The following is a 21,663-nucleotide window of genomic DNA, read 5'->3' as shown; positions in this document are numbered from 1 at the left end:
TGTGTGAGTGTGTGTGTGAGTGTGTGTGTGTGTGAGTGTGTGTGTGTGAGTGTGAATGTGAGTGTGTGAGTGTGAGTGTGTGTGAGTGTGTGTGTGAGTGAGTGTGTGTGAATGTGTGTGTGTGAGTGTGAATGTGAGTGTGTGAGTGTGTGTGTGAATGTGTGTGTGTGAGTGTGAGTGTGTGTTGCAGGGCTTGGTACAGAAGTGAGGGACTCACTGACCCATTTGTCCAGCAGATTTTCACTGAGCATCTACTATGTGCATGGTGCCACGCTGGCACTGTGGTGGGGCACTGCTGGGAGGGTCCCTGCCCACATGAAGCTGACCCTGAGTGGGGACAGAGATCATGTGTCACTGGGCAGCAGGGGTTTCAGAGAAGGGTGAAGACAGGTTGAGCTGCTCTTCAAGGATGGCAAGCCCAGCAGGTCAGGAGACGAGCTCCAGGGAGCGGGCAGCTAGCCACCGAGTTCCCAAGAGGGAGGGGACACACAGGGAGACACCAGGGTCAGTTAGCAGAGGGGAGGGGCTGGGGACCCGGCTAGGAGCCTTCACTGTGGAGGGCGTGGCAAGGGGGCCACCAGGCCGAGGACCCGCTGGCCTGGACAATCTCGGGGGCCTGGGCACAGGGATGGTCTCTAGCTTCTTGGTACCTGGCTCTGGGATGACCAGGGCTTCATGGGTGATACAGGAGGTGGTGGGATGTGGCTCTGGATGGGGGGTTGGCATGTGACAGGCACACTCCAGGTGAGTCGTTTCCTGTGCCCTGGGAGGACAGTCCCTGCAGGGTCACCAAGGTCCACCTCTCCAGGCTTCAGAATAGAGTGGACACAGACCGTTGCTGTTCTGGAGACTGGTCCCTCGGCGGGCGGCGGGGTGAACAGGCTGCGGGGGCGGGGGGTGGCGGGGCAGTGCTGGGGAGGACCTCCTGCCATGACCCGAGGGAGAGGACGGGCAGACCTGAGGGCCAGCCACAGTCACATCCCACCAACGAGGCCGGTCGGGGAGAGGGGAGGGAGGCCAGCGAGGCAAGGTGACCCTGTCGGGAGGAAGACTGTGTCTCTTCTCAGGAGGAAAACAGACGTGAGGCCATTTCAGCAAACGGTAAAGTGAGTAAAAATGATCTCTGCGTCCCCTGTCACCTGCCCGTGTGGGAACATTTTATTCCTTTTTTCACAAATTGCCAGCAGCTGTAGGGCAGTGGCGAGGCCAGCTCTGCTTTTGGGTTGTTTGCTTTGCCCCTGCTGCGACCTCAGGGCCTGGCTCCATCCCCGGTAGGGGTCCCAGCAGGGGACGATTCTCTGGCCCTGGCCCCCTCCAGTGCTGGTGGGATGCGGCTCTTGGCTCTGCTGTCCCCGCTGCTGCATTGCACCCCTCCCCCTCCTCCAGGTCCCCGTTAAATGTCACCTCTGGGCAAGTCCTTCCCTGACCCCACCGGCTCAGGAGGCTCTCCTCCACCTCCTGTGGCCCTGGTCACTCTCCGCCAGGTCACCCGAGTGCCCATCACAGATTGTTCTCTTCAACCACGTGCTCTCTCTCTCTTTCTCTCTCTCTCTCTCTCTCTCTCTCTCCCCATCACTGTTTGGTCCCCGCAGACAGGGGCCTGGCCCCAGAGGCTCGCTGCAGCAGGAGGGGTGCTGGGCCCATGCCGATGCCCTTGGTGGGGTGGCCATGGGCCTGCAGTGGCCGCGGGGTTAGGTGGTCAGCGGCACCCACGCTTCCTTGGAGACCTGTCCTCCTCGAGCAGGGCCGTCTTGCTAGGACGCACGATGGTTGGGGGGGGGGAACTGGACGGAGTGAGGCAGGTGAGGCCGAGGCAGGAAAGACGCAGACAGACCCTGTTTTCATTTAGAATCTCGTACTTTATTCATTGTGATCCGGGGCACTGTTTGAATCCTTGGGAATAGTGCATTAAAATACCGCTCATCCTGATGGCTGAGTTTTCTGGCTGCCCCTTAAATTCTGTGCCAGAGGCAAGTGCCCGGCTGGCCCCACCCTGGTCCTGGTCCTGCTCAGAGGGAGCCTGGGAATCTGCACTGTCACCAGCCTTCCCGGTGGCCCAGCACGGGTCTAGAGAAGGCCCAGCTAGGTCACAGATCAGAGATGACCACGTGACCCAGAAAATGGCACCTGGGGTGCCGCTCTGCCCAGAGCAGAGATCTCTACGCGGAGCCCAGAGCGTTCCTTGTCTGAGCCCCGGTCACGGGGAGGCCCCGGGAGAGGGGAGGGAACCCCGAACCCCGCCCTTCTCTGCTTCAGACTGACCTACAACGGGGCTGTGCACAGCTTCTCCAGGAAACATGGTCCCCTGCTAGAAAATGGCAGGAAAGCTTGAAGCTTCTCAACTGAACCCGAAGCAGCGGGCTAGGCTTCCTGAGTTCGCTTTCTCCTAATTAGGGTCCAGGGCCCAGGAGCCCACTTCACGGGAGGGTTGGGGCTGAGAGCCCGTCTGCTCGAGCTGAGGTCTGGAATGGCGGCTGATCCACACCTTGGCCTTGGTCATGAGGACAGAGCAGAATCTACAAGATGAGGTCAGAAATCCTGACCACTGTGACCCCAGTCTCTTCTCCAAACCCCCAGCTCTGGGCTCTTGGGGGACATGAGCCCTCCCTCCCAGCATTGCTCCCTTTAGGGCTCCCTCCTGCACCCATGCGCGTGTCCTCCTGGCTGCTGGCGCAGGGCTCCCTCTGATACCATCTGCTTGGCATTTCCAATGGCCTCTGTACCTCACTGGTACATTCAAGGGGGAAAAAAGGTCATCCCATAAATCTGAGGTGCTATCCTGGGGATGGCAGCGGCTGATCATGGTGACATCCCCCGGGCCTGGGAAGGTAGAGCTAATTAGTTAAAAAACTTACTTTGCGACATGAGTCACTGGAAGCAGGTGTCAGGAGAGCCATTAACGAGGCTCTCGTGACTCGGATGGTATTTCCACTCTGCCTCACCACGGGGGCACCGTGCTGAGATAGTGGGGCTCTGGGGGGTGGGAGAGAGGGAGGGAGGGAGGGAGAGAGAGAGGGAGCAGAGGAGACACTGGGAAAGGCATGGAGAGAGACGCTCCGAGGAGCAACCTCCAACATTAAAAACAAGTGCTGGAACCAAGTGCCTCTCCGGGCTTTGGGCCTCTCCTCTGTTCCCTTCACTGTTACGACAAATGGGTACGAGCCCCGGTCAGCCCCCGCCTGCAGAGGCGCCAGGACCAGGCCGAGCCATGTTGCCGAGTCCCTGCCCGTTGGCAGTGACCAGCTCGTGCCGAGCCAGACCATGGCTAAGTAGCAGGACCAGGGGAGTGGGGGGCGCTGGCCTGGGTTCTGGGGACAGTCGGGTCAGGGAAGCCTCCCTGGGAGGTGGCAGGAAGGGCGCTCCTGTCAGCGGGGCCTGCAGGTTGAGGGCCGAGGGGACGGCTGGGTGTGTCTGAAGAGCAGACCCGAGAGGCCGGTGGAAAGAGCCACGCAGGAGGAGGTCGGGGAGGATCCCGAGAGGACAGGGCCAGGGGCCCAGGGCGCTGGCTTTATCCTTGTGCAATGGACAGTCGCCCGGGGCGTGGGCAGGGCGGCCTCACCACCAGGCTCGTTTCCCGAGTGTGCTTCCTGCTGCTGGGCTGGGGTGGGGACGGTGGCAGGGCCTCTGGCGTGTAGGATGGAGAAGAAGGTGATGCTGCTGTACCCGCGAGGGGGCAGTTTGGGAGTGTGACGTGGGTGTGAAGCTCCTTCCAGATGCCCATGAGGCGCCACGGCTCGGGTCCTGGAGCTGCAGGGAACCTTCTAGGCGGGCCTCGTGCCCTCTCTGTGTGCGTCATCTACACAACCTGAGCTCAGGGAGCCGTCTGGTTCAGGCGGGTGCTCTGGAGGGCTCTGGGGCCACACGAGGGCCTTTGGGGGCTTCAGTGTGCTTCTCAGGCTGCCCAGAGCCGTGGGCCACCAGCCCAAAACACCCACCCGCCTCATGTTTGTGAGGATCCAGGTGGCATCAGGCATTTATTTTTCATGATACTAACACACACGAGGAGTGAAAAGACCACACTACGGGTTAGAGAGGGAATGAAGCCACTTCCCCTCTGGGGTCAGCAGGGCCAACAGGCCCCTGTGTGTCCTATCAACTGCTGGGAGTGCCTCGGGGACTCTGTTTGAGAAACAGGCCTCAAGGGGGAAAGAGAGGAGGGGGAAGGAGGGAAAAGGGCAAAAAGGACCAGCCTGGGTCAGGAGAAGCAGGGGGCAGTGCCGGGACCACCGTGTCCCCAGGGGCCCTTGTCTCCTCCAACCCCACAGCTGAGCCACCCCGGCCAACGGCCCTTTTACTTCCGGTGCCCCTGTGGGCTTTGCTCCCTCTTTCAAGGGGAGCCTGGGGGGAGGCGTTCCTTTCTGTCACCGGTTCCCTGTCCCCGGGCACGCTCCGCACCGAGGACAGACGTGCTGCGGTTGCTTGTCCTCTCTTCCAGGCACCTTGGAAGCGGGTTTTGCTGGGTGTTATTTACATGGTGGGCAGGATGAGCCGCCTCCCGGCAGGGGAACAGACTGGGGCAGCCGTGGCTGGACGCTGGGGCGTGAGCAGCTTCCCTCTCACTGTGGAGCAGAGGGCAGGGACCCTCTGCCACGTGGGGGATGTCCTTCTTGGGGCGGGTCCGGGCCATACTGATGTCTCTCTGGAGGCTTCTGCGGTGGATGGCTGGAGTGCGGAGGTGCGATGGCAGGCAGGGCAGGGTGTCCTCTGGGCTCAGTTGTTGTCTCTGGTGTCCGAGGAGGCACTTCCGAACAAGATGTCACTGTCCTGGGACATGCCGCTCAGCTGCGACTTGGTTTTGATGAGGAACTGGGCCCTGCGGAACATCACCCTCTCCTGCTCCTGCTTGAGCTCCAGGTAGGAGCGGGAGAAGGTGTGGAAGATGGACGTCACCGGGAAGGCCATGAGCAGGATGCCGCTGAGGATGCTGCTCAGCGCCACCACCTGGCCGGGGGTGCTCCTGGGCACCATGTCTCCGTAGCCCACAGTCGTCATGGTGATGACCGCCCACCAGTAGCAGGCGGGGATGCTGGTGAACTCGGGGCTGTCGGCCATCTCGTTCTCGATGACATAGAGGAGCGGGGCGAAGAGGGCGATGGCCACGCACAGGAAGAGCAGCAGCAGCCCGAACTCGCGGGTGCAGCGGCGGGCCGTGAGCCCCAGCGTCTGCAGCCCCAGCGAGTGGCGCGCCAGGCGCATCACGTACAGGATGCGCAGCGCCCGCAGCACGCGCAGCACCAGCCCCACCTTGTCCAGGTAGCTGTTGCTGGCGCCCGGCTTGCGGCGGCCCGAGGCCGCGCCGTCCACCAGCAGCGTGACGTAGTAGGGCAGGATGGCCACCAGGTCGATGAGTGTCAGCGGGCTGCGCAGGAAGGCGAACTTGCTGGGCGCCTGGATGAACCGCAAGAGGAACTCGAGGGAGAACCAGCCCACGCACACCGACTCCACGATGAAGACGTTGCGGCACATCTGGGAGCACTGGCCCTGGGGAGAGCCAGGGGTCAGCCCCCGCCGGGGAGGGCCGGAGCTCTGCCCTGCACTCGGTGGGCGCCCACCTGCTTCTCTGCGTGCTCTGGCCTGGGCCTCTCTAGCTCTGTTCCTACCCAGACCTCTCTCTCCTCGGCCCTGACCCCTGGCTCTCTGCCAGCGGTCTCTCTTGTCCCTTACCGCTTGGTGCCTCGACTCTTTGTGTCTTTGGAAATCTCTTTGGCTCTTGAGATAAAGCAGTGTCAGAAGCAGACGGCTGCTCTCTGTCCACAGCCTTATGGCCCAGCCTCCGCCCTCCCTCACCGGGACAGCTGCAGTCACTCCCCCTGGGCTCTCCCATCCCTGCAGGTACCCAGGGGGCGCCTGAGAACATGAGTTGGGTCCCTGTCCCTCCTCTGCAGGGCACCTTCATGGCTCAGAGGAACAGCGAGAGTCCTCGCGGAGCCCACGGCTGCCTCTCCATCTCCTCCTGACGCCCCGCTCTGTCCTCCCTCCCCACACCTGCTGCACCTCCCAGGCCCCCTGCTGGCTCCCCTAACACCTGGGTCCCCCCTCCAGCCTGGCCTGTGACTTCTTTCCTCCTTCCCAGAACACCTGCTCTCTCTCCTCCAGGCTGTGTCCCAGCTGTCACCTCCTCTGGAGACCTTCTGTGATCCCGTCTAGGCAGCTCCCCTTTTCCTGCATCCAGTCCCCTCACTCTGTCCCTTTGGTTGACAGTGCTCAAAACCTTCTCATAGGCTTTCTAAGTTGCTTATTTATATGTGTCTTGCCTGCCAGCATACCCCACCCCCACCCCACCCCCCACTTCCCACCCCCCCTCCCCCCCCTTACCCCCCCCCTCACCCCACCCCCACCCCACTGGGCAGGGCCATTTATACACGCTGCTCACTGCCTGGACCCAGTGCCTAGACAGGTCAGCATACAGCAGGTGTTTAATACATGGTGATTACAGGAAAGAACAGAAGAAGCTTGGGCTGGAGTTCAGACAGTGGTGGAATCCCTCAGCCATCAGGGCCCAGGCAGGCGCAGGAAGTGGGCTGGGCCCACTGCAGAGCCCCTTTCTCTTCCCCAGGGGGGTCAGGCTCAGGCTGCCTCCATGAAGCTCTCCAGAGAAGCTGGGAATCTGCAGTTTTATGTGACATCTGGGGATGGCTGTTGCTGACTTCAGTGTGGTGACAGCACAATACAGAACACTACTTCATGGGCCATAGTAACACGAAGGCCATCAGCTTAGGCCCCGGTCTGCAATATAACTGGACAGCAGACCGTCCTCGGAGGACTGGGCTCCTTCTGCAAAGGGGCCTTTGGCAGAGAGGAAAGGTGTGAGTGTCTCTGTCCAGTGACTCTGTGTGGGTCCTTGGCCATGCCAGGGTCTCCAAGTCTGGCTGTTAGTTTTCTCTGCCTGGAGACGGGAGCCATATTTGGCCTTCAGGTCTCAGTCCTCTGAGGCCTTCCTGGAGCACACCCCCTCTGATAGCCCCAGATGCCCGGGGGCCTCTCACACAGAGCCCCTAGCATGTGCCTCACACTTATGGGTCACGGGGGTTAGTGGGAGGCCTTGTCCTGGCCACCCTACCCTCCCTGCAGAGCCTGCATACAGAGGGCCCCCGAAATGAAATTGGAGAACAGCATTTTCTCTGAATCATGAAAAAAAAAGCCAGAAATTATTTTTAAAAATTCAATATCAGAAGTTGAATAAAGCAGTGGCTTTATTTCTATTTTCCTGTTAAAACTGGTATCAAAGTTGTTGGAACTGGGTTCCAACAGGGATAGGTTTCTCGTGGTGAGCCCCCTGCCTCTGGCAGGTGTGTGTAAATCCTTATTCACTACCTCTGGCTCACTTGTGCACCAGGCACCATTCCAATCACTCCACGTAGGCTCGCTCACGGAGTCCTGGCAACACTACCAGGTAGGCCTATTCATACCCCCATGGACAGGTGAAGAAACTGAGGCACAGAGAGGTCTAGTAACCTGCCTACACTTGCACAGCTAGAGTGTAAAAATGGGACTCAAATTCAGGCCTTCTGGCTCTAGCACTGTCTTTTCTGTCCCTGCTCCCTATGCTTATCAAAAGTTAATTTTGAAAGAAAGAAAAAACTTAATTTTGGCTGGGCCTGGTGGCACGAGCCTGTAATCCTAGTTACTCATGAGGTTGAGGCAGAAGGATTGCAAGGCTCAGCAATGTAACAAGACTGTCTCAAAATAAAAAAAGGCTTGGAGATATAGCTCAGTATTGGAGCACCCTGAGTTCAATCCGCAGTACAGGAATACAAAAAGAAAAGGTAATTTTTTGGTATGATGCTATTTTCTTAATACCCTTTAAAAATTCAATATATTGAAAAATACATATATTTTCAAGTGTATTTGAAAAACTTCAAAGTGCAACAACCTTCCATGTGTTGTAAATGCAACAGCTATTGCTACTTTCTCCACAGTCTCTGTATGTGGGAAAATCTTCTCAGGGAGAGAACTTCTGATGTTGTTAGAGACTGCATGTAAGACACTTAGCACATGCAGGGTATGCAGTCAGCGCTCGGTAAATGCCAGCTGGCATATTTATGTTCAGTTCACACCATCAGACCTATTTCTCAAATACCTATACATTTTGTGCCTGTCTGAGACCTTCTGGTCTCAGAACCTCCACGTATAGGGAAGGGATGACAAGTCAAAGGCCCACGGGTCCCAGGCACAAGGAGCCTGACTGGAGAGGACGTCCCCTGGGAACTCCACCAAGAGCTGCCCTAATGAACCCCAGGCCAGGGCGCCTGACCTTCCCATTTCCATTGTATTTTGCGGTGCTAAGGGTCAGACCCAGGGCCTTGCACAGGCTAGACAAGTGCACTACCACTGAGCCATGTTCCCAACCCCTGACCTTATAATTTTTAGAAGCTAAGAGTGCACATCGTTATTTGGAAAACATGTTACTTTTGAATGGTGGCTGCCGAGTGAAATTGTTCAGAACCCTTGCAGGCCAATCACAGCTTCTCTGGGGTTCTCCTGGGTCCCAGGCTACCGTGTGGTTGCACATGTAAGAACACAGACTGTGGCTCAATCAACCTGGGCTTGGCAGCCTGCTGGGCCTGCCTCCGTGTCCTCCTCTGCCAAGTGGGAGCGAGGACACTTCCCCCACAGGGTTACTGGAGGATCTGCAGAGAAGATCAGATGTAGGCGGAGCCACCGTCCCACTGCGGCTCCTGTGCTGCTCTGTCTCTGGGAGCCTTAGAATGGCACGCACCGTGGTGTGATGTCATGTAAATACACGCATTCTCCTATTTAACACAAAGACACCCTCACCATCTGGGGACATGCATAGACACATATGCCTAACAATAAAAATTATTTTTAAGACCCAGAAAATGTGTCTGGGCTACTGCTATGCCAAGGAATTCGGAAGGCTGAGAAAGGACTCAGTTGGTGAGGTGAGTTTTGATGAAACACATGATGTGCTTGGCAGGGACGTCACCACGTCACCTGTGGATTTGCTCACTCAGGCATTCAACCACAGTGGCCGGTTCCTCATCTGTGCTGCACAGGGTTCTAGACACTGTGGGATTGGGGGGGGGGTCACAGCAGGGACCAGGGTAGTCATGGCCGCTGGCCCTGGCTGGTATTAACAGGGAGGGCAAGCAGCTCCACGCACACACACACCGTGCAAGTGGCAGGATGTCAGGAGGGACTGGGGATGCTGGGAGGAGGGACAGTGGACTGCAGGGGGCAGAGTGGCCCAGGACACAGCTCTGCCTCCAGTCCTCCACCCCCTCCCTCGCCCTGGCCAGTCTTACCTGCTCCTCCTCCTCCCTCAGGCTGGGCAAGGTGCTGACGGAGAGGTTGACCGCGGTGACGGTGACAAACAGCACCGACAGGCAGGCGAACACCTTGCCGGGCAGCCCCGAGTGGGGCCTCTCCACCATGTCGCGCAGTCTCCGCATGCAGCGGCCCAGGCGGCCCTCGGCCCTGGCGGGGCCCTCGCTGTCGCGGCCCTCGCTGTCCAGCGGGTCCTCCTCGTCCTCCTGCTCCACCATCTCGGCGAACTCCTCGATCTTCTGCAGGTAGCGGCGGCGGCAGCAGCCGTCGAGGTGGTCCTCGGCGATGCCCCAGTACAGCAGCTCCTCCTGGAAGGAGAGCGCGCACATCTCCCGCAGCAGCCGCAGCTTGCCCGCCCGCAGGAAGGTGAGGATGGTGCCGAAGGCCCCCGGGTTGCGGTCGAAGAAGAACTCGTTGCAGGTCACGTCGTAGTCGTCGCACACGTTGAGGATGTCGTCGAAGTTGGTGCAGGCCTTGAGCTGGCCCAGCCGCGTCAGCGGGAACTCGTCCAGCGTGGTCCAGGGCAGCGAGTACTTGATGCCGCCCACGTTGATGATGATCCGGCGGCGGCGGTCCCCCGCGGGGCTGCCCGGGCAGGGGCCATCCTGCGGCCGCAGCCGCTGGGCGCGCCGGTAGAACACGCCCTTGAGGGACTGGCTCTGCGGGAAGAAGGCCGGGTGGAAGGAGGCGTCCGAGGTGCAGCTCAGGGCACTGTAGTCGTAATCAGAATTGTCTCCCGGGAGCAGGGTCATTTTGGGCCTTCACATCCCTCTAGGGCCTGGGGGGAGAAGGGAGGAGAGACCCTTGGTGACCCCCAGTGCGTCTGAGCCCCGCTTCATGGAGGGGGCGGGACTGAAAGCCCAGCCCTGAGCACAGGCAGAAGCACTAAGGGCAGTGGGATGGGCGGAGGACGGGAACTCTGGGAGGTACCAGGATGATGAGGACCTGGGAGTGGGGTCCTAGGATGTCCTTCCCAGGGGAGACACCAGAGTGCTGTCTCACCTCTTAAGGACACAGTAAGAAGTCAGTCTGCAACTCGGAAGAGGGTCCTCACCAGAATCCCCTTTGCTGGCACCTCCTTCTTGGACTTCCAGCCTCCAGAACTGTGACAAATAAATGCTTGTAGCTCCAGCGCCTAGCTGACGATACTTTGTTATTAAGATGTTCACTTAATAGTGAAAATAGCAACATTACCACTCAGCATCTCCTGACTACAGTTTTTCCATATTCATCTCATGAATGCCTTAGAAAGGTACAGAGTGCACGCCTGGAATCCCAGCGGCTGGGGAGGCTGAGGCAGGAAGATCTCGAGTTCAAAGCCAGCCTCAGTGAAAGTGAAGTGCTAAGTAACTCAGTGAGACCCTGTCTCTAAATAAAATGCAAAATAAGGCTGGGGATGTGGCTCAGTGTTCCAGTGCTCCTGAGTTCAATTGTAGAGTGACACTGTGTCCCTCAGGGCTTAGGAACCCTGACACCCAGCAGCAGTGCACAGGATCAGAGGTGGTCCCCAACCCTAGGAGCTGACCTCCTAGTGGATGGTTGGGCCAAACCTGTGCTGTTATTTACTCAACACTTTATTTTAAACTAACCCAGGTTTTTTTTTTTTTGTGTGTGTGTGTGTGGGGGTGGGGGTGGTATTTAGCTTGGAAAGGCAGTTTAGTACAGACCTGAGGTTCTCAACTAGGGCCCTCTCTGTCCCCAGGGGACAAGTGCCAATGCCTGGAGGCATTTTTGACTGTCAAAACTGGGGAATGCTAATGATGTCCTATAGGTAGAGGCCAGGGATGCTGTTAACTGTAGGACCATGAGAGCCCCTACAACAGGGGATTACCTAGTCCCAAGTATCCAAAATGCAGAGGAGGAAAAGCTCAGGTGAATGGGTCAAAAACAGGTTTCTGGAGCCACTCAGCTGGGAAAGGGACTCAAACTTGATGTTTCCATTTCCTCATCTGTGAAAAGGGCACAACCATGTGAGCCACCCCAGTCGTGTGTGCAGAGGATTAAGTGAGCCATATACACATGGGCCCTTCGTGCACACAGAGCGGGCACCTGATAACAACTGTCACCCTTATTGTTGGTATTTATGTCACAGTAACTCCTGTATTGTTTCCATAGATGGGAAACAGTATCACCTGCCGAAAGTCAGAGGCGAGAGACAAGACACACTTAGTAACCAAGACAGGGCCATGTTTGTTTATGTGACAGCAAATGCCACTTCGAGGATGGCCTGGTGGCCTGCCAGCCATGCCTGCTCCTCCAGTGAAATCTCCTGTCCCCGCCCTTTGCCATGGTGAATTGGTCTCCATGGCACCACCCAGTTTTGGAATCATCCATGTACCAGCCTGGCTCCCTCCCTGGGGGAAGGAGAAGGCCTAATTCATCTTGAGTCCCTGTGCCTAGCAGGGTAGGAGCTCAGAGAAGGGGTGGCTGCCTAACTCCATTTCCAGCCAATGAGGCCAACAGCTTGAGGGTCCTTCGGGGAAACTGAGGTCAGAATATCAGCTGGCCTGGACTCCTTCCTTCTCGGCCCTCAAAGCTAAGGGCGGCACTACTACATTGAAGTTGCTTATTCATCACCAGCTCTGGGGCTGAGTTTGGTTCATGAATATTTTGCTTGGCTTGGAGAAGTTTCTGAAAATTGAGAAATTTCATATAAAAAAAATCCTTGTTCTTGGCATCTCTCGATGTCAAGAATATCTGGCAAGGCTTGGCCCAGATCCCCACTGAGGAGTGGCAGGGCAAGCAGGCTCTGATCTACCTCAGTCCCCACTCCTCCTCATCGTCTTCTTGACACCCACTCTACCTCACTTGTGTGTTTTCCTTCCTGGCCCTGTGGACATCTGAGTTTGAGACCCTGAGGTCACCCGATAGGCTTCTCCAGAATTAAACGGATGCATAGAAAAAGTAGTAAGAACCTAACGCTTGGTTTTAGAAGCCCCATTCCCCACGCAGCCCAATCCCCAGGGGAAGCAAGTGCGGCGAAGTGCACACGCTCGAAGGGTGTGCAGGGCCAGGGTTTTCACAGGAGCCCAAGGTGGGGGTGGTGCCCCCGGGGAGGGCCCCTTCCCAGCAGCCACTGCTTCATAAGGCATATCCCGGCTCTCATCTTGGGGGAGAGCTGGTTTCACAGCCTGGTTTGGTTTGCAATACTTCCTGGGTTTAGAGGGGGGAGCATGGGAACCCAGCTCCTCTGGCAGAGCCTGCCGGGCTCCCCGGGGGCGTGGGAAGAATCCCTCTCAGGCACTTCACTCAGCGATATTGCTTTTTAGCTTTATCGCTGCCACCGAAGACAAGAGAGAAAATGACATTCTGTTTGGCAAGAATGGTGATGGAAGCAAAGGACCTTCTTCTTGCCCAGCCCGAGGGCTCCTGCTGTGGAGCCCAGCTTGCAGCCGCCCTTCTCTCCAGGAACTTCTCCCTCTTCTCTGCGGCTGGAGGCTGGCACAGGCTCCCCCAAGGCTCCCCCGAGAGCCACTCCTCACCTCTCCCCCTCAGGCCCCTCCTTCCGTTAGTGCTGAGCTGGGTTTCCAGTGCAGACCTGTCCCAGCCAGCTTGGGAGCAGAGGAGGGCTACTCTGCAGAGGGCAGTAGTGCTGCGTCGCATCCCCCCAAGCCAGAGGCCCAGGAGGGCCAGAGGCTGGGATTTGCTGAATGGGGGATGGGCACATTTCTCTCTGGCTGTGGGTCTTGCCTGTACCCCACCCATTGAGAGTGGGAGAGAATCTCTAGACTCTAGAGTCAAGTTCATCAATCAAACAGGCCCCGCAGCCTGAGCTGGGCAATAATGCTGCTTTCACCCAGCCTCATGCCCTCCCAAGACACGACATCTGTCCTTTCTCCTTTGCTGGCTCTAGATCCTGGTGGGGGAGCTCTGGGGAGGGGCTGCGGAGGTGGGGATGAGAAGTCCCATGGGAGATGTCATCCACTCGTTCCTGAGCATCCCAAGTGTTGGACGCTGGGCCGTGTCTGCAGACACTGCAGAGAGCAAGACAGACCCTACCCCCGTCCTCATGGACTTCTTGTTCCGGGGGAACACAGTCTCCAAGGACATATGCCAAGGACTTCCAGCTGCAGTGAGGGCCGTGACGGAACAGAGCCAGGTGACAGGTGGAGAGCCACCACGGGGTGTAGGCAATGTTAGCTGGAGGGTCAGCAAGGGCTTCTGGAGGAGGGGACGTGGGGCAAAGCCTCATGCAGGGGGAGGAGTAGCTCCTTCCCCCACCTGAGGGTGGCCTTGGACGATCAGAGACCAAAGAGAAGGCTGAGGGGCTGGGCACAGGGCGGGATGGGAAGGAGGGCGGCAAAACGTGGAGGTGGGCGGGTGCCAGGTAGAGGAGAGCTGAGGCCACTGTGCGGGGCTGGGAGACTGGGCTGAGGAGGCGGAGGCCATTCTGGGAAGAGGCTGCCGAGGCTGAAGCAGTGGAGGGGACTGAGGAGCTGGATGGGTAAGGGATGGAGGTGGAGGAAGAGCTGGCAGGACTCCCTGAGGCAGAGAAAAACAACGCAGGTGATCCAGGCAGTGCCATGTACCGAGGTGACAGGTAGGTGGCGCTGTGACAAGCATGCTCCAGAGGCAGCATCTCACAGCATCCTGGCTGAGGGATGATGGACGGGGAGGACTTCGGGGAAGGAGAGGGTAGGGAAACGGCCTCCTGTGCGACAGTCCAGACTCCAAAAGCTGATCTGACTGGAGTGTGTGTCAGCTGACAGGGACCAGGTCACAGAGCTGTGGTGAAGGCCAGAGGCAGGAGCCTGGCCTGTGCCCAGCACCCAGAGCCAGCTGAAGCTGCACCCATATCAGGCCCATGAGGTCAGTACAGCCAGACACCGCAGGGGGGTGTGGCAGGTACACAATGTCCCCCAGGTGTTCACATCCTGCTCCTGATTCCTGAAGTCCCTAATTCACTAATTTCGGGGTCAGTGAACATATACAGAGAATTTGCCCCACTGTCCAGTAGGGAGGGATGAAGAGCACAGAGGGAATTGGGGCTGGGGAGAAGAGGATGCTGAGGTCAGGAGATCATCTTGGGTTATCTGAGTGGGCTCATGTGACAACAGGGTCCTTCTGTATGGAAGAAGCAGGCAGGAGAGAGTGTCAGAAGGACATGGTATGAGATGGCTGGACAGCCAGATGGAGGGGCCAGGAGCCAAGGAATGTGGGTGGCCTCTACAGGCTGGGACAGGCAAGGCCAGGATCCCCCAGAGCCTCCAGGGAGGGCACAGCCTTGTCAACTCCCGAGCTGAGCTCAGCCAGACCCTCTGTGATCCTCTGGCCTCTGACCTGTAAGGTCATCAATTTTGTCTTTCTTCAGTTTGTGGCAATAGAAGCAGACTACAGGGAGGGCTGAGATAAAGCCCTCCTCCCCTGGGGACAAGCTGCTGACTACTGTAATTGGGGATGCAAAAGAGCCCAGTGGCTTTGAAATCAGGAGACCTGGGTTCAAGGGCAGGTGTGCTGACTTTGGCAAGGTAAGCTTCACCTGAGATTTGGTCTCCTCATCTGTAAAATGGGGATATGAATAGCTCCTTGAATCATGGTGAGGACAAAAGCAGGTGACATGTTTGGCCCAATGGCTGACACACAGTGAGTCCTCAAAGGATGCCTGCTGTATAATTATTAGCTATGGGGAGAGACTGTCATCCACCCTCACCCACCAGCCAAAGGTGTCTCCTGTGGCCTGATGCCCTGGGATATGAAGCCAGAATCATCCGCTCCAGAATCCATGGCCGGGGGAAGTGCAGCCTGGTGCAGTCCTTTGGGAAAGCACTGAGTGGTACCGAGGGGAATGAAGGAGGCTGTTACCCTGGGACCCAGGATCCCACTCCCAGTTTTGTTCCCAGACCGAAACCTGCGCTGTGGCCAATGATGTTGGTGATAAATTATTTGCACTCTAATCTTTGACTCAGCAGTTTGCTTCCGTGAAATCAGATCTAAGAGAGCAACAAAGTACAAGAATGTGGTTCTGTGTTGCCTGTGGCACTAGGAGGTTCCCAATGTCCGTCCCTAGGAAGTGGATAAGAGGGTCACAGCAGACCCAGACTGCAGAATCCTGCAGGGTGCTCAGGAGGCAGAGGCAATGAATGAGATGGAGGTTTCGCAACATAGTTAGGTCTTAAAAACATGGAAGCCAGTGGAGAGAGAAACAGAAGTTCACAGCACTATGCTATTTATGTAAATGAATGCACACACATTACATATTTTGCGAAGACTCAAGCACATTTGAGGATCCCTGTCAACCACATGGAGGGTGCCCGGAAGGGCAGGGGAAGGGGATGAACCTGGGGTTTGGAACAAGGAGAAAAATGAGTGAAGCAGGACAGGGTGGCCAGGCCAAGGAGGAAGAGCTGGGGACAGACAGGCAGCCCCCACAACTTGGGGTGAACTGGGTTCAAACACAAAAATGAGAAGCAGGAAATTTACCAAGCCCCCAGCTTCTGGAATGCCCTGGGGTCTTTCTTAGACCTCCTCAGTCAGCATGCCCGAAGGGGAGGCCCAGGAAGTGGCATTTTTGTTAGCGGTTTCAATTGCACTAAAGTTCCCTCAGAAGACAGCCTGGAGGCCCGGGGCTGCAGGGGCAGAGGCTGCTCTGGACTGGGAGGAGCACCTGCCCCCTGCACCCCTGCCCAGCTGCTCAATCCCCTGGGAGTTCTGGAAGGCTCTTTGGGTTTGCTAGAAACTTCAGCACTGGGGTCACCTTGACCAAATTCTCCTCCCAGAGGCCAGAGATCCACCGGCAGGCACTCCCTATGCCATTTCCTGTCCTTCTTGGAAGAATGATGGGCTCACAAGCTGCGGAGGAGGCGGGGCACACATTGCCGAAGACGAATGATCACTGAAAGCATAAGGCTTTCTGAGAGGCAGTCCCCCAGGAGCTCCGCACACGACTGAGGGCCCAGTGCCTGGGGGGTGGGTTTGGGTCGGGGGAACAGCATGGAACAGAGGTAGCCATGGCTGCTGCTCCCTGAGCCAGCCACCCACTCCCAGGGGCACTGGCCCCTTGGAGCCTTTTCCCTCCCTACAGAGTGAGGCTGGGTGCCCCCTTGCAGGGCTGTGAGGAGGGTCTGGTGAATGCAGCTTTGCTCAGGGATGAGCAGCAGCACCTGACCTCCCATCTCATGGCCACCTTCCACAAGGACAGGTGCTGAGCCCACCTGCTGCAGCCCTCTTGGGTCTCTCTCCATGGCTTCCAGACCCGCTGGCCTCTCTGGCCTCTGCTCTTTTGTCATGCTCATCCTTTCCAGGGAGTTCTCTGCCCCTCTTCTGAGTGCCAGCGCCACGCGGAGAGTGCCACACGCACAGTGCCATCCACAGCAGCACGGGCCTCCCTTGGCTGCATCCGCAGGGCCAGGCACTGTGTTGGGAGACTTAATTGCACGAATCCCTGACTTTTCCTAAAGGGGAGATTTTATCACGAATGCTCCCATTTTTCAGATGAGGAAATGGAGGTGATAAGTGACGAACCTAGAGCTGAACTCCAAGCCAATCTTTGTTTTGGTGTTACTGAGGCTGGAATCCAGGGCCTCGTGCACACTAGGCAAGCACTCTATCACGGAGCTTTGGCCCCAGCCCTTCTTAAAATTTTTACTGTGAGGGTCTCTCTGATTTGCCCAGACTGGTCTGGAACATGTGATCCTCCTGCCTCTGCCTCCCAAGTAGCTGGAATCACAATCCTGCACCACTGTGCCTGGCCTGGCCTGTAGTCTTCTGCGTTCTCAGACTACTGGCTTCTCATGGGAATGGAGGGGTGGTGTCTCTGCCACCTTCAGCAAGCCCGGGACAGGGTGCCTCTATTTCTATGGATGAGCTTTTGGAAAGTCTGTAGAGATGGGAAAACGCAGGCCATTGCTTGTGGCTGGGCAAACGTCTTCATTCCTATTTTGTGTTTGCATTAGGGCAGAGCAGGCGACCGGCAGAATCTCTGCATGTGTCCACTCTGGACTGCCGTTTTGGCTTCTGGAAAGAAGAGAGCGGGGCAGAGATGGCGTGCTGCAGGCCATGGGCCAATGAACGCAGGCGGCCTCTCCGCGCTGGGCAAGGCCAGCTTGGCTGCTTCTCTGAGGACTCTCTGTTTTCCGCCCACTGAGGACCATTTTGGACTTCTGACCTCCCCAAACTACAAGATGCTGAATCTGTGATGCTTGAAGCCACTAGGTTTGTGCCAACCCATAACCCGGGAACACACCCCTGAGGTGGCTTTCCTAAAGAAGATTCCCGCCCTCAGCTCCTGGGGTCTCACTCTCTCCCTCTCACTCCAGCTTCTGAACCTGCACCTTTCCCTAATTCTGGGAGGGTCGTAGGGACCCCTTCAGTCTCTCCCCCCGCTGCTCTTCCCCGCTCCCCGTGTGTGCTGCTGCCAGCGCAGCTCCATCTGTTAGGATTAGGGCTCCTGGCTGGGCTGACTCAGAGGTGGGTCATGCTACATTCATCCCCAATTAAACCATTAATCAAAACAGATCCAGCCCGAGCTTGGCCCCGTCCTGGCATGTCGGACCTCCGAGAGACGCCATGCTGCATGGGGATTATTTCTCAGCCACCTGCTGTTCATCCTTGTCACAATCCAAGCATCTCAGGCCTTGCTTCCTCTGAGCTGGGGTCCCCATCCCTGGGGAGATTATGTGCTGGGAACCGGGCTCTTCTCTCAATCCCTCACTTGACTCCAGAGCAAAAAAAGTGCCAGAGTCTCCAGTTAAAAACCCAGGCTGCCTCTGGAGCAGCCGGGCTCTGCTGCTGGCAGAATAACACCACACACACGTCTGTTTTCTACCGGGATGTGTTGGGGGCCCGTGTAAGAACACCTTTTCTATTTGTGTCTTTGCAGCGGGAAATTTGGGTAGAGAGGCCTGAGCAAAGGAGCAGACTTGGGGACCTTGGGACATCAGGTAGGGAGATACCTGCTTGCATGATTCCTCAGGGGAGTTGCAGGCGTGAGACAAAAGTCACCACAGGGCAGGGGACAATCGTAGGCATAAGTCACATCCTGTCTGTAGCAAATGCACTTCATGTGCTGATTTTGTTCATCAAGTACAATCTGCTAGATAATAAAAATGGCCAACAGTGATTGAGTGCTTGCTGACAGATCTTGCCTCTGGCTTCTTATTAATTCTGTTTAGAGGGGCTTATCAGCCGCCATTTTCCACCCGAGGGCTCCATTTCTGGGTTTAATGAATCAACCAAGACTGGATTCTCAAATTCCCTACACCTCTGGCAACCAGAATAATAACGCTATCAAATATGAGGAAAGGGGTGGAAAGAAGGGACACCCTGGTCAAGACACTGAACAGGGGGTCCTGGGGCTGAAGTCCCAGATGTGGTGTGAGTCACTAACCTCCTGTATTCAGGACACATCTCTGCTCTTTTGTTCCCTGGGGCAGCTCTTACCTCTGGCCAGAGCCCAGCTGTGTGTGAGGTTCAAAGTGGCTCCTGGACCTGCCACCACCAGGCTCCAGGGTGCCCACAGCCTGGCTTCCCAAGCCTTAGGAGAAGAATCAAGGTTTTCTGTTTCCAGTGCTCGCACAGCTCCCTGTGGGTTTGGAGTGTGTCCCTGGGTAGGCATCTTTCCACTGGAACAGGCTGGCTCAGAGCATGACGGATAAGACCAATCCCCAGAGATAATAGCTCACCTGACTTACACACACCTTCCCTCCCTTTCCACTCTGCAGGTACCTTTGTAAAGCACCAAAAAAATCAGAAGTCAGAAGACACAGGCAGAGGCTCTGGTCCTACAGAAAGAGGACATGTCCTGGCCACGAGCCCCAATCCCCAGCAGTGCCAATCTTAAATTCGAGGCGATGGTGGTGAGGCTCCCCATAGTGACTGTGTGGGGGTATCAAGTACACCCTAGGGGAAAACCTTGCTCAGATTCATAAGGCAGGAGCTCCTCCCTCCTAACACCCCCACCCCAGAGCTCAGGGTGTCAGCAAAGTGGATGTCTATGTGTCTGTCTCCCTCCTGCCATCCACCTGAGTGACTCTGGACCCTTTAAGTGCTTAAGAATAGCAAGTACTTAAGAAGATGCCTGCTGAATACACAGCTTGACCAACAAACCCCACTGGTGGCCGCCTGCATTTACCATGAGCTACATGAGCCCAGCATTTCCCACCCCCGAACCCCATCATCACCCCCCCTTAAGGAGCTTTTCAAAGACTTTTTCTTCTTTTCCAAGAACCCACTGGACGCCACCCCCATTCCCCCACCCCCATTGAGAATGAATGCATTTGATGAACCCCATTTCTACCTGTAAACATGGGCTGCTGCAGCTGGTCACCCAGCAGGTGACTTCCCTTCTACTCTTAGCTGCAGGAAGGCTGCTCCCACCTATCCGTTCCCCACGCCATCCCTCTCCATTCTCTCCTCAGCACAGGATCTCAGTACGTGTTTACTGACTGACTGAACCAATGTTGTGCTCTTGGCATGGTGGCTGCCCACAATAATGGCTCAGCCAATCTTTGAACAATCTTTGAACACTCCCTGATGGAATGAATGAACTCCACCTTCCCCAATCCTGCAGGCTGAGCCCCTCTCCAGTATGGAGCTCCAGAGGCTGAGGAGACCTTCCCTATCCCACATTCTCGGGCTTCCTGTGAACTACTATCTCGCTATCCTCAGCGCCCAGCACACAGTAGGCGCTCAATAATCGCTCATTGAGCTCATTAATGAATGAATCAATAAGGCCCACCGGTGAGGGTGCTCCATTCGGTGCTTATAGATGGAGTGAATGAAGCAGCGACAGACGCCCCCCTCCATCCCAACTCTCCCACTTCCCGGGATCGGGCGAGGCTGCAAGAAACCTCTGTCTCAGGATGAGCGCCCCCACCCCACGCCGGGTCACGCTGGCGAAGAACGTCCCGCACTTTGCATCCGGGGGACCCCTGGGTTGCAGCCGGAGCTGGACCCGCACCGCAGCCGTGGCGAAGCGCGCTCCACGCCGCCGCCCGTGGCAGCTCGCTGGCCCTCGGTCGCCCCAGCCTCCCTCCCGGCCGGTTTCGAGGCCCCCGCAGGAGAGTGTGGGGCCACCACCACGTGCAGCGCCCCCAAGCCGCAGCGTGGCGGAGCGGGGTCCTGCCCTCAGCGCCGCAGCGTCCGGCGAGGCTGCAGCGCGCAAAGTTCCCACCTCAAGTTCCCGTCGCGGCGTCCCCGCCTAGGAGTTGGCCGGGTCACGGCTGCCGTCCCCGGGGCCAGCGGGCTCGGGACGAGGATGCGAAAGGGGGCTGGAGGCCGCCGGGGGCGCCCGCTCTGCCTCCCGGAGCCGCGGCCAAACTTCGGCCCCGGGGCCCGGCTCGACTCCTGCTCTCGGACCCAGGGCCACCCCGCCTCCGCCTCCTGGTCCCCGCCGGGCTCCGAGTGCGCCGGGAGCGCGGCGCTGCGGCCGCCGAGGGAGGGAGCGGGGCAGGAGGCGGGACGAGGGAGGGGACTGCGCGCGGGGCGGGGAGAGTGGGCGGGCGGCAGGAGCTCGGCGCCCGGCCTCGCCCCGCTGCTGGGACGGAGGCAGCGCGACGGTCGCACCGCGCGGCCGGGCGCCCAGGTCGCCGCCGCTGCCTCCGATCGGGGGCCTGACGCTCTTGCGGGGGTCGCGCGCTGTGTGGCACGTTCCCGCCTGGCCCGGGACGGCGCGAGCTGTGTCCCCCGCCACCGCTGTCCCCTTTCCCTTGCTGCTTCACGCATCCCCTCCCTGCCGGCCTTCAGCTTTTACGGCCCCGAATTCCGCTTCTTGGAGGCTGCACGCACCAGGCTGCTCGGCAACCTCCTGGGGTCGCGCGCCACGTCACGTGCTTTCCCAGGCGGTTCAAGGGCACCAGCGGCACAGGGTCTCTTGCACCACTGCCCTGGGGTCTGCGCGTGCCACGTACTTGAAGCCTTGGCCTCAGGCTGCCCTGGGGCCCGCATTCCGGACGCGCTTCCACATCCTGGAGCCCCAGGCTCCAAATCTGCCTTTCTCTGGAGGTCCTGGGGCACCACTGTCCTTGGGCTCCTTGCTCCCCTGTCCCGGTGTCCATCAGTACCATGGTTCTGGAGCCGCACACTCTGCGATCTAGGCAAGCTTCTACTTGGGAGCCACGGGCTCCATATCCTGTGCCATTTCCTCGGTTGCCCTTGGATCTCTCCTGTCTTTGCATCCCTTTGCATGCGCTTCACCGCATCCTCTTAGTGATGGCATGTGTCATGCCAGGTTCCTTTTCCTTTAGGTCTTACTTGCCCCTGGGAGACCCATATGATGCAGCCGGCACTCCCAGGCCTGCACGGGTGCCTGGACAGGGACCTGGAGTTTTGGGGTCCTGCACAGGCACAGGAATTTGTAGGAGTGCACACAGTCGCTGGGGTTGGGTTGAAGGGCTCTGTCCGAGGAGAGTGTGCCACTCTTAGAGCCAGCTTTTAGGG

The 21,663-nt window shown here is 57.8% G+C and overlaps 1 protein-coding gene across 1 annotated transcript; it reads right to left on the bottom strand.

Annotated features, from left to right (window-relative positions):
- Positions 1 to 1,858: 1,858 nt before the first annotated feature.
- Positions 1,859 to 20,615, bottom strand: Kcng1 (potassium voltage-gated channel modifier subfamily G member 1). Its single transcript, XM_046433567.2, has 3 exons — positions 20,399 to 20,615; positions 9,267 to 10,066; positions 1,859 to 5,481 (listed from the first exon to the last, which is right to left on the bottom strand). The coding sequence occupies exons 2-3, from the start codon at positions 10,038 to 10,040 to the stop codon at positions 4,711 to 4,713; spliced, it is 1,545 nt and encodes a 514-aa protein (XP_046289523.1). The 5' UTR covers positions 10,041 to 10,066; positions 20,399 to 20,615; the 3' UTR covers positions 1,859 to 4,710.
- Positions 20,616 to 21,663: the final 1,048 nt, after the last annotated feature.

The sequence above is a fragment of the Marmota monax genome, unplaced genomic scaffold (assembly GCF_021218885.2).
Source record: "Marmota monax isolate L192 unplaced genomic scaffold, Marmota_monax_Labrador192_F-V1.1 WCK01_AAM20220418_F8-fsc00014, whole genome shotgun sequence".
NCBI lineage: Eukaryota > Metazoa > Chordata > Mammalia > Rodentia > Sciuridae > Marmota > Marmota monax.
The sequence above is the reverse complement of the archived record's forward strand: the minus strand, read 5'-3'. Positions and strand labels throughout refer to the sequence as shown.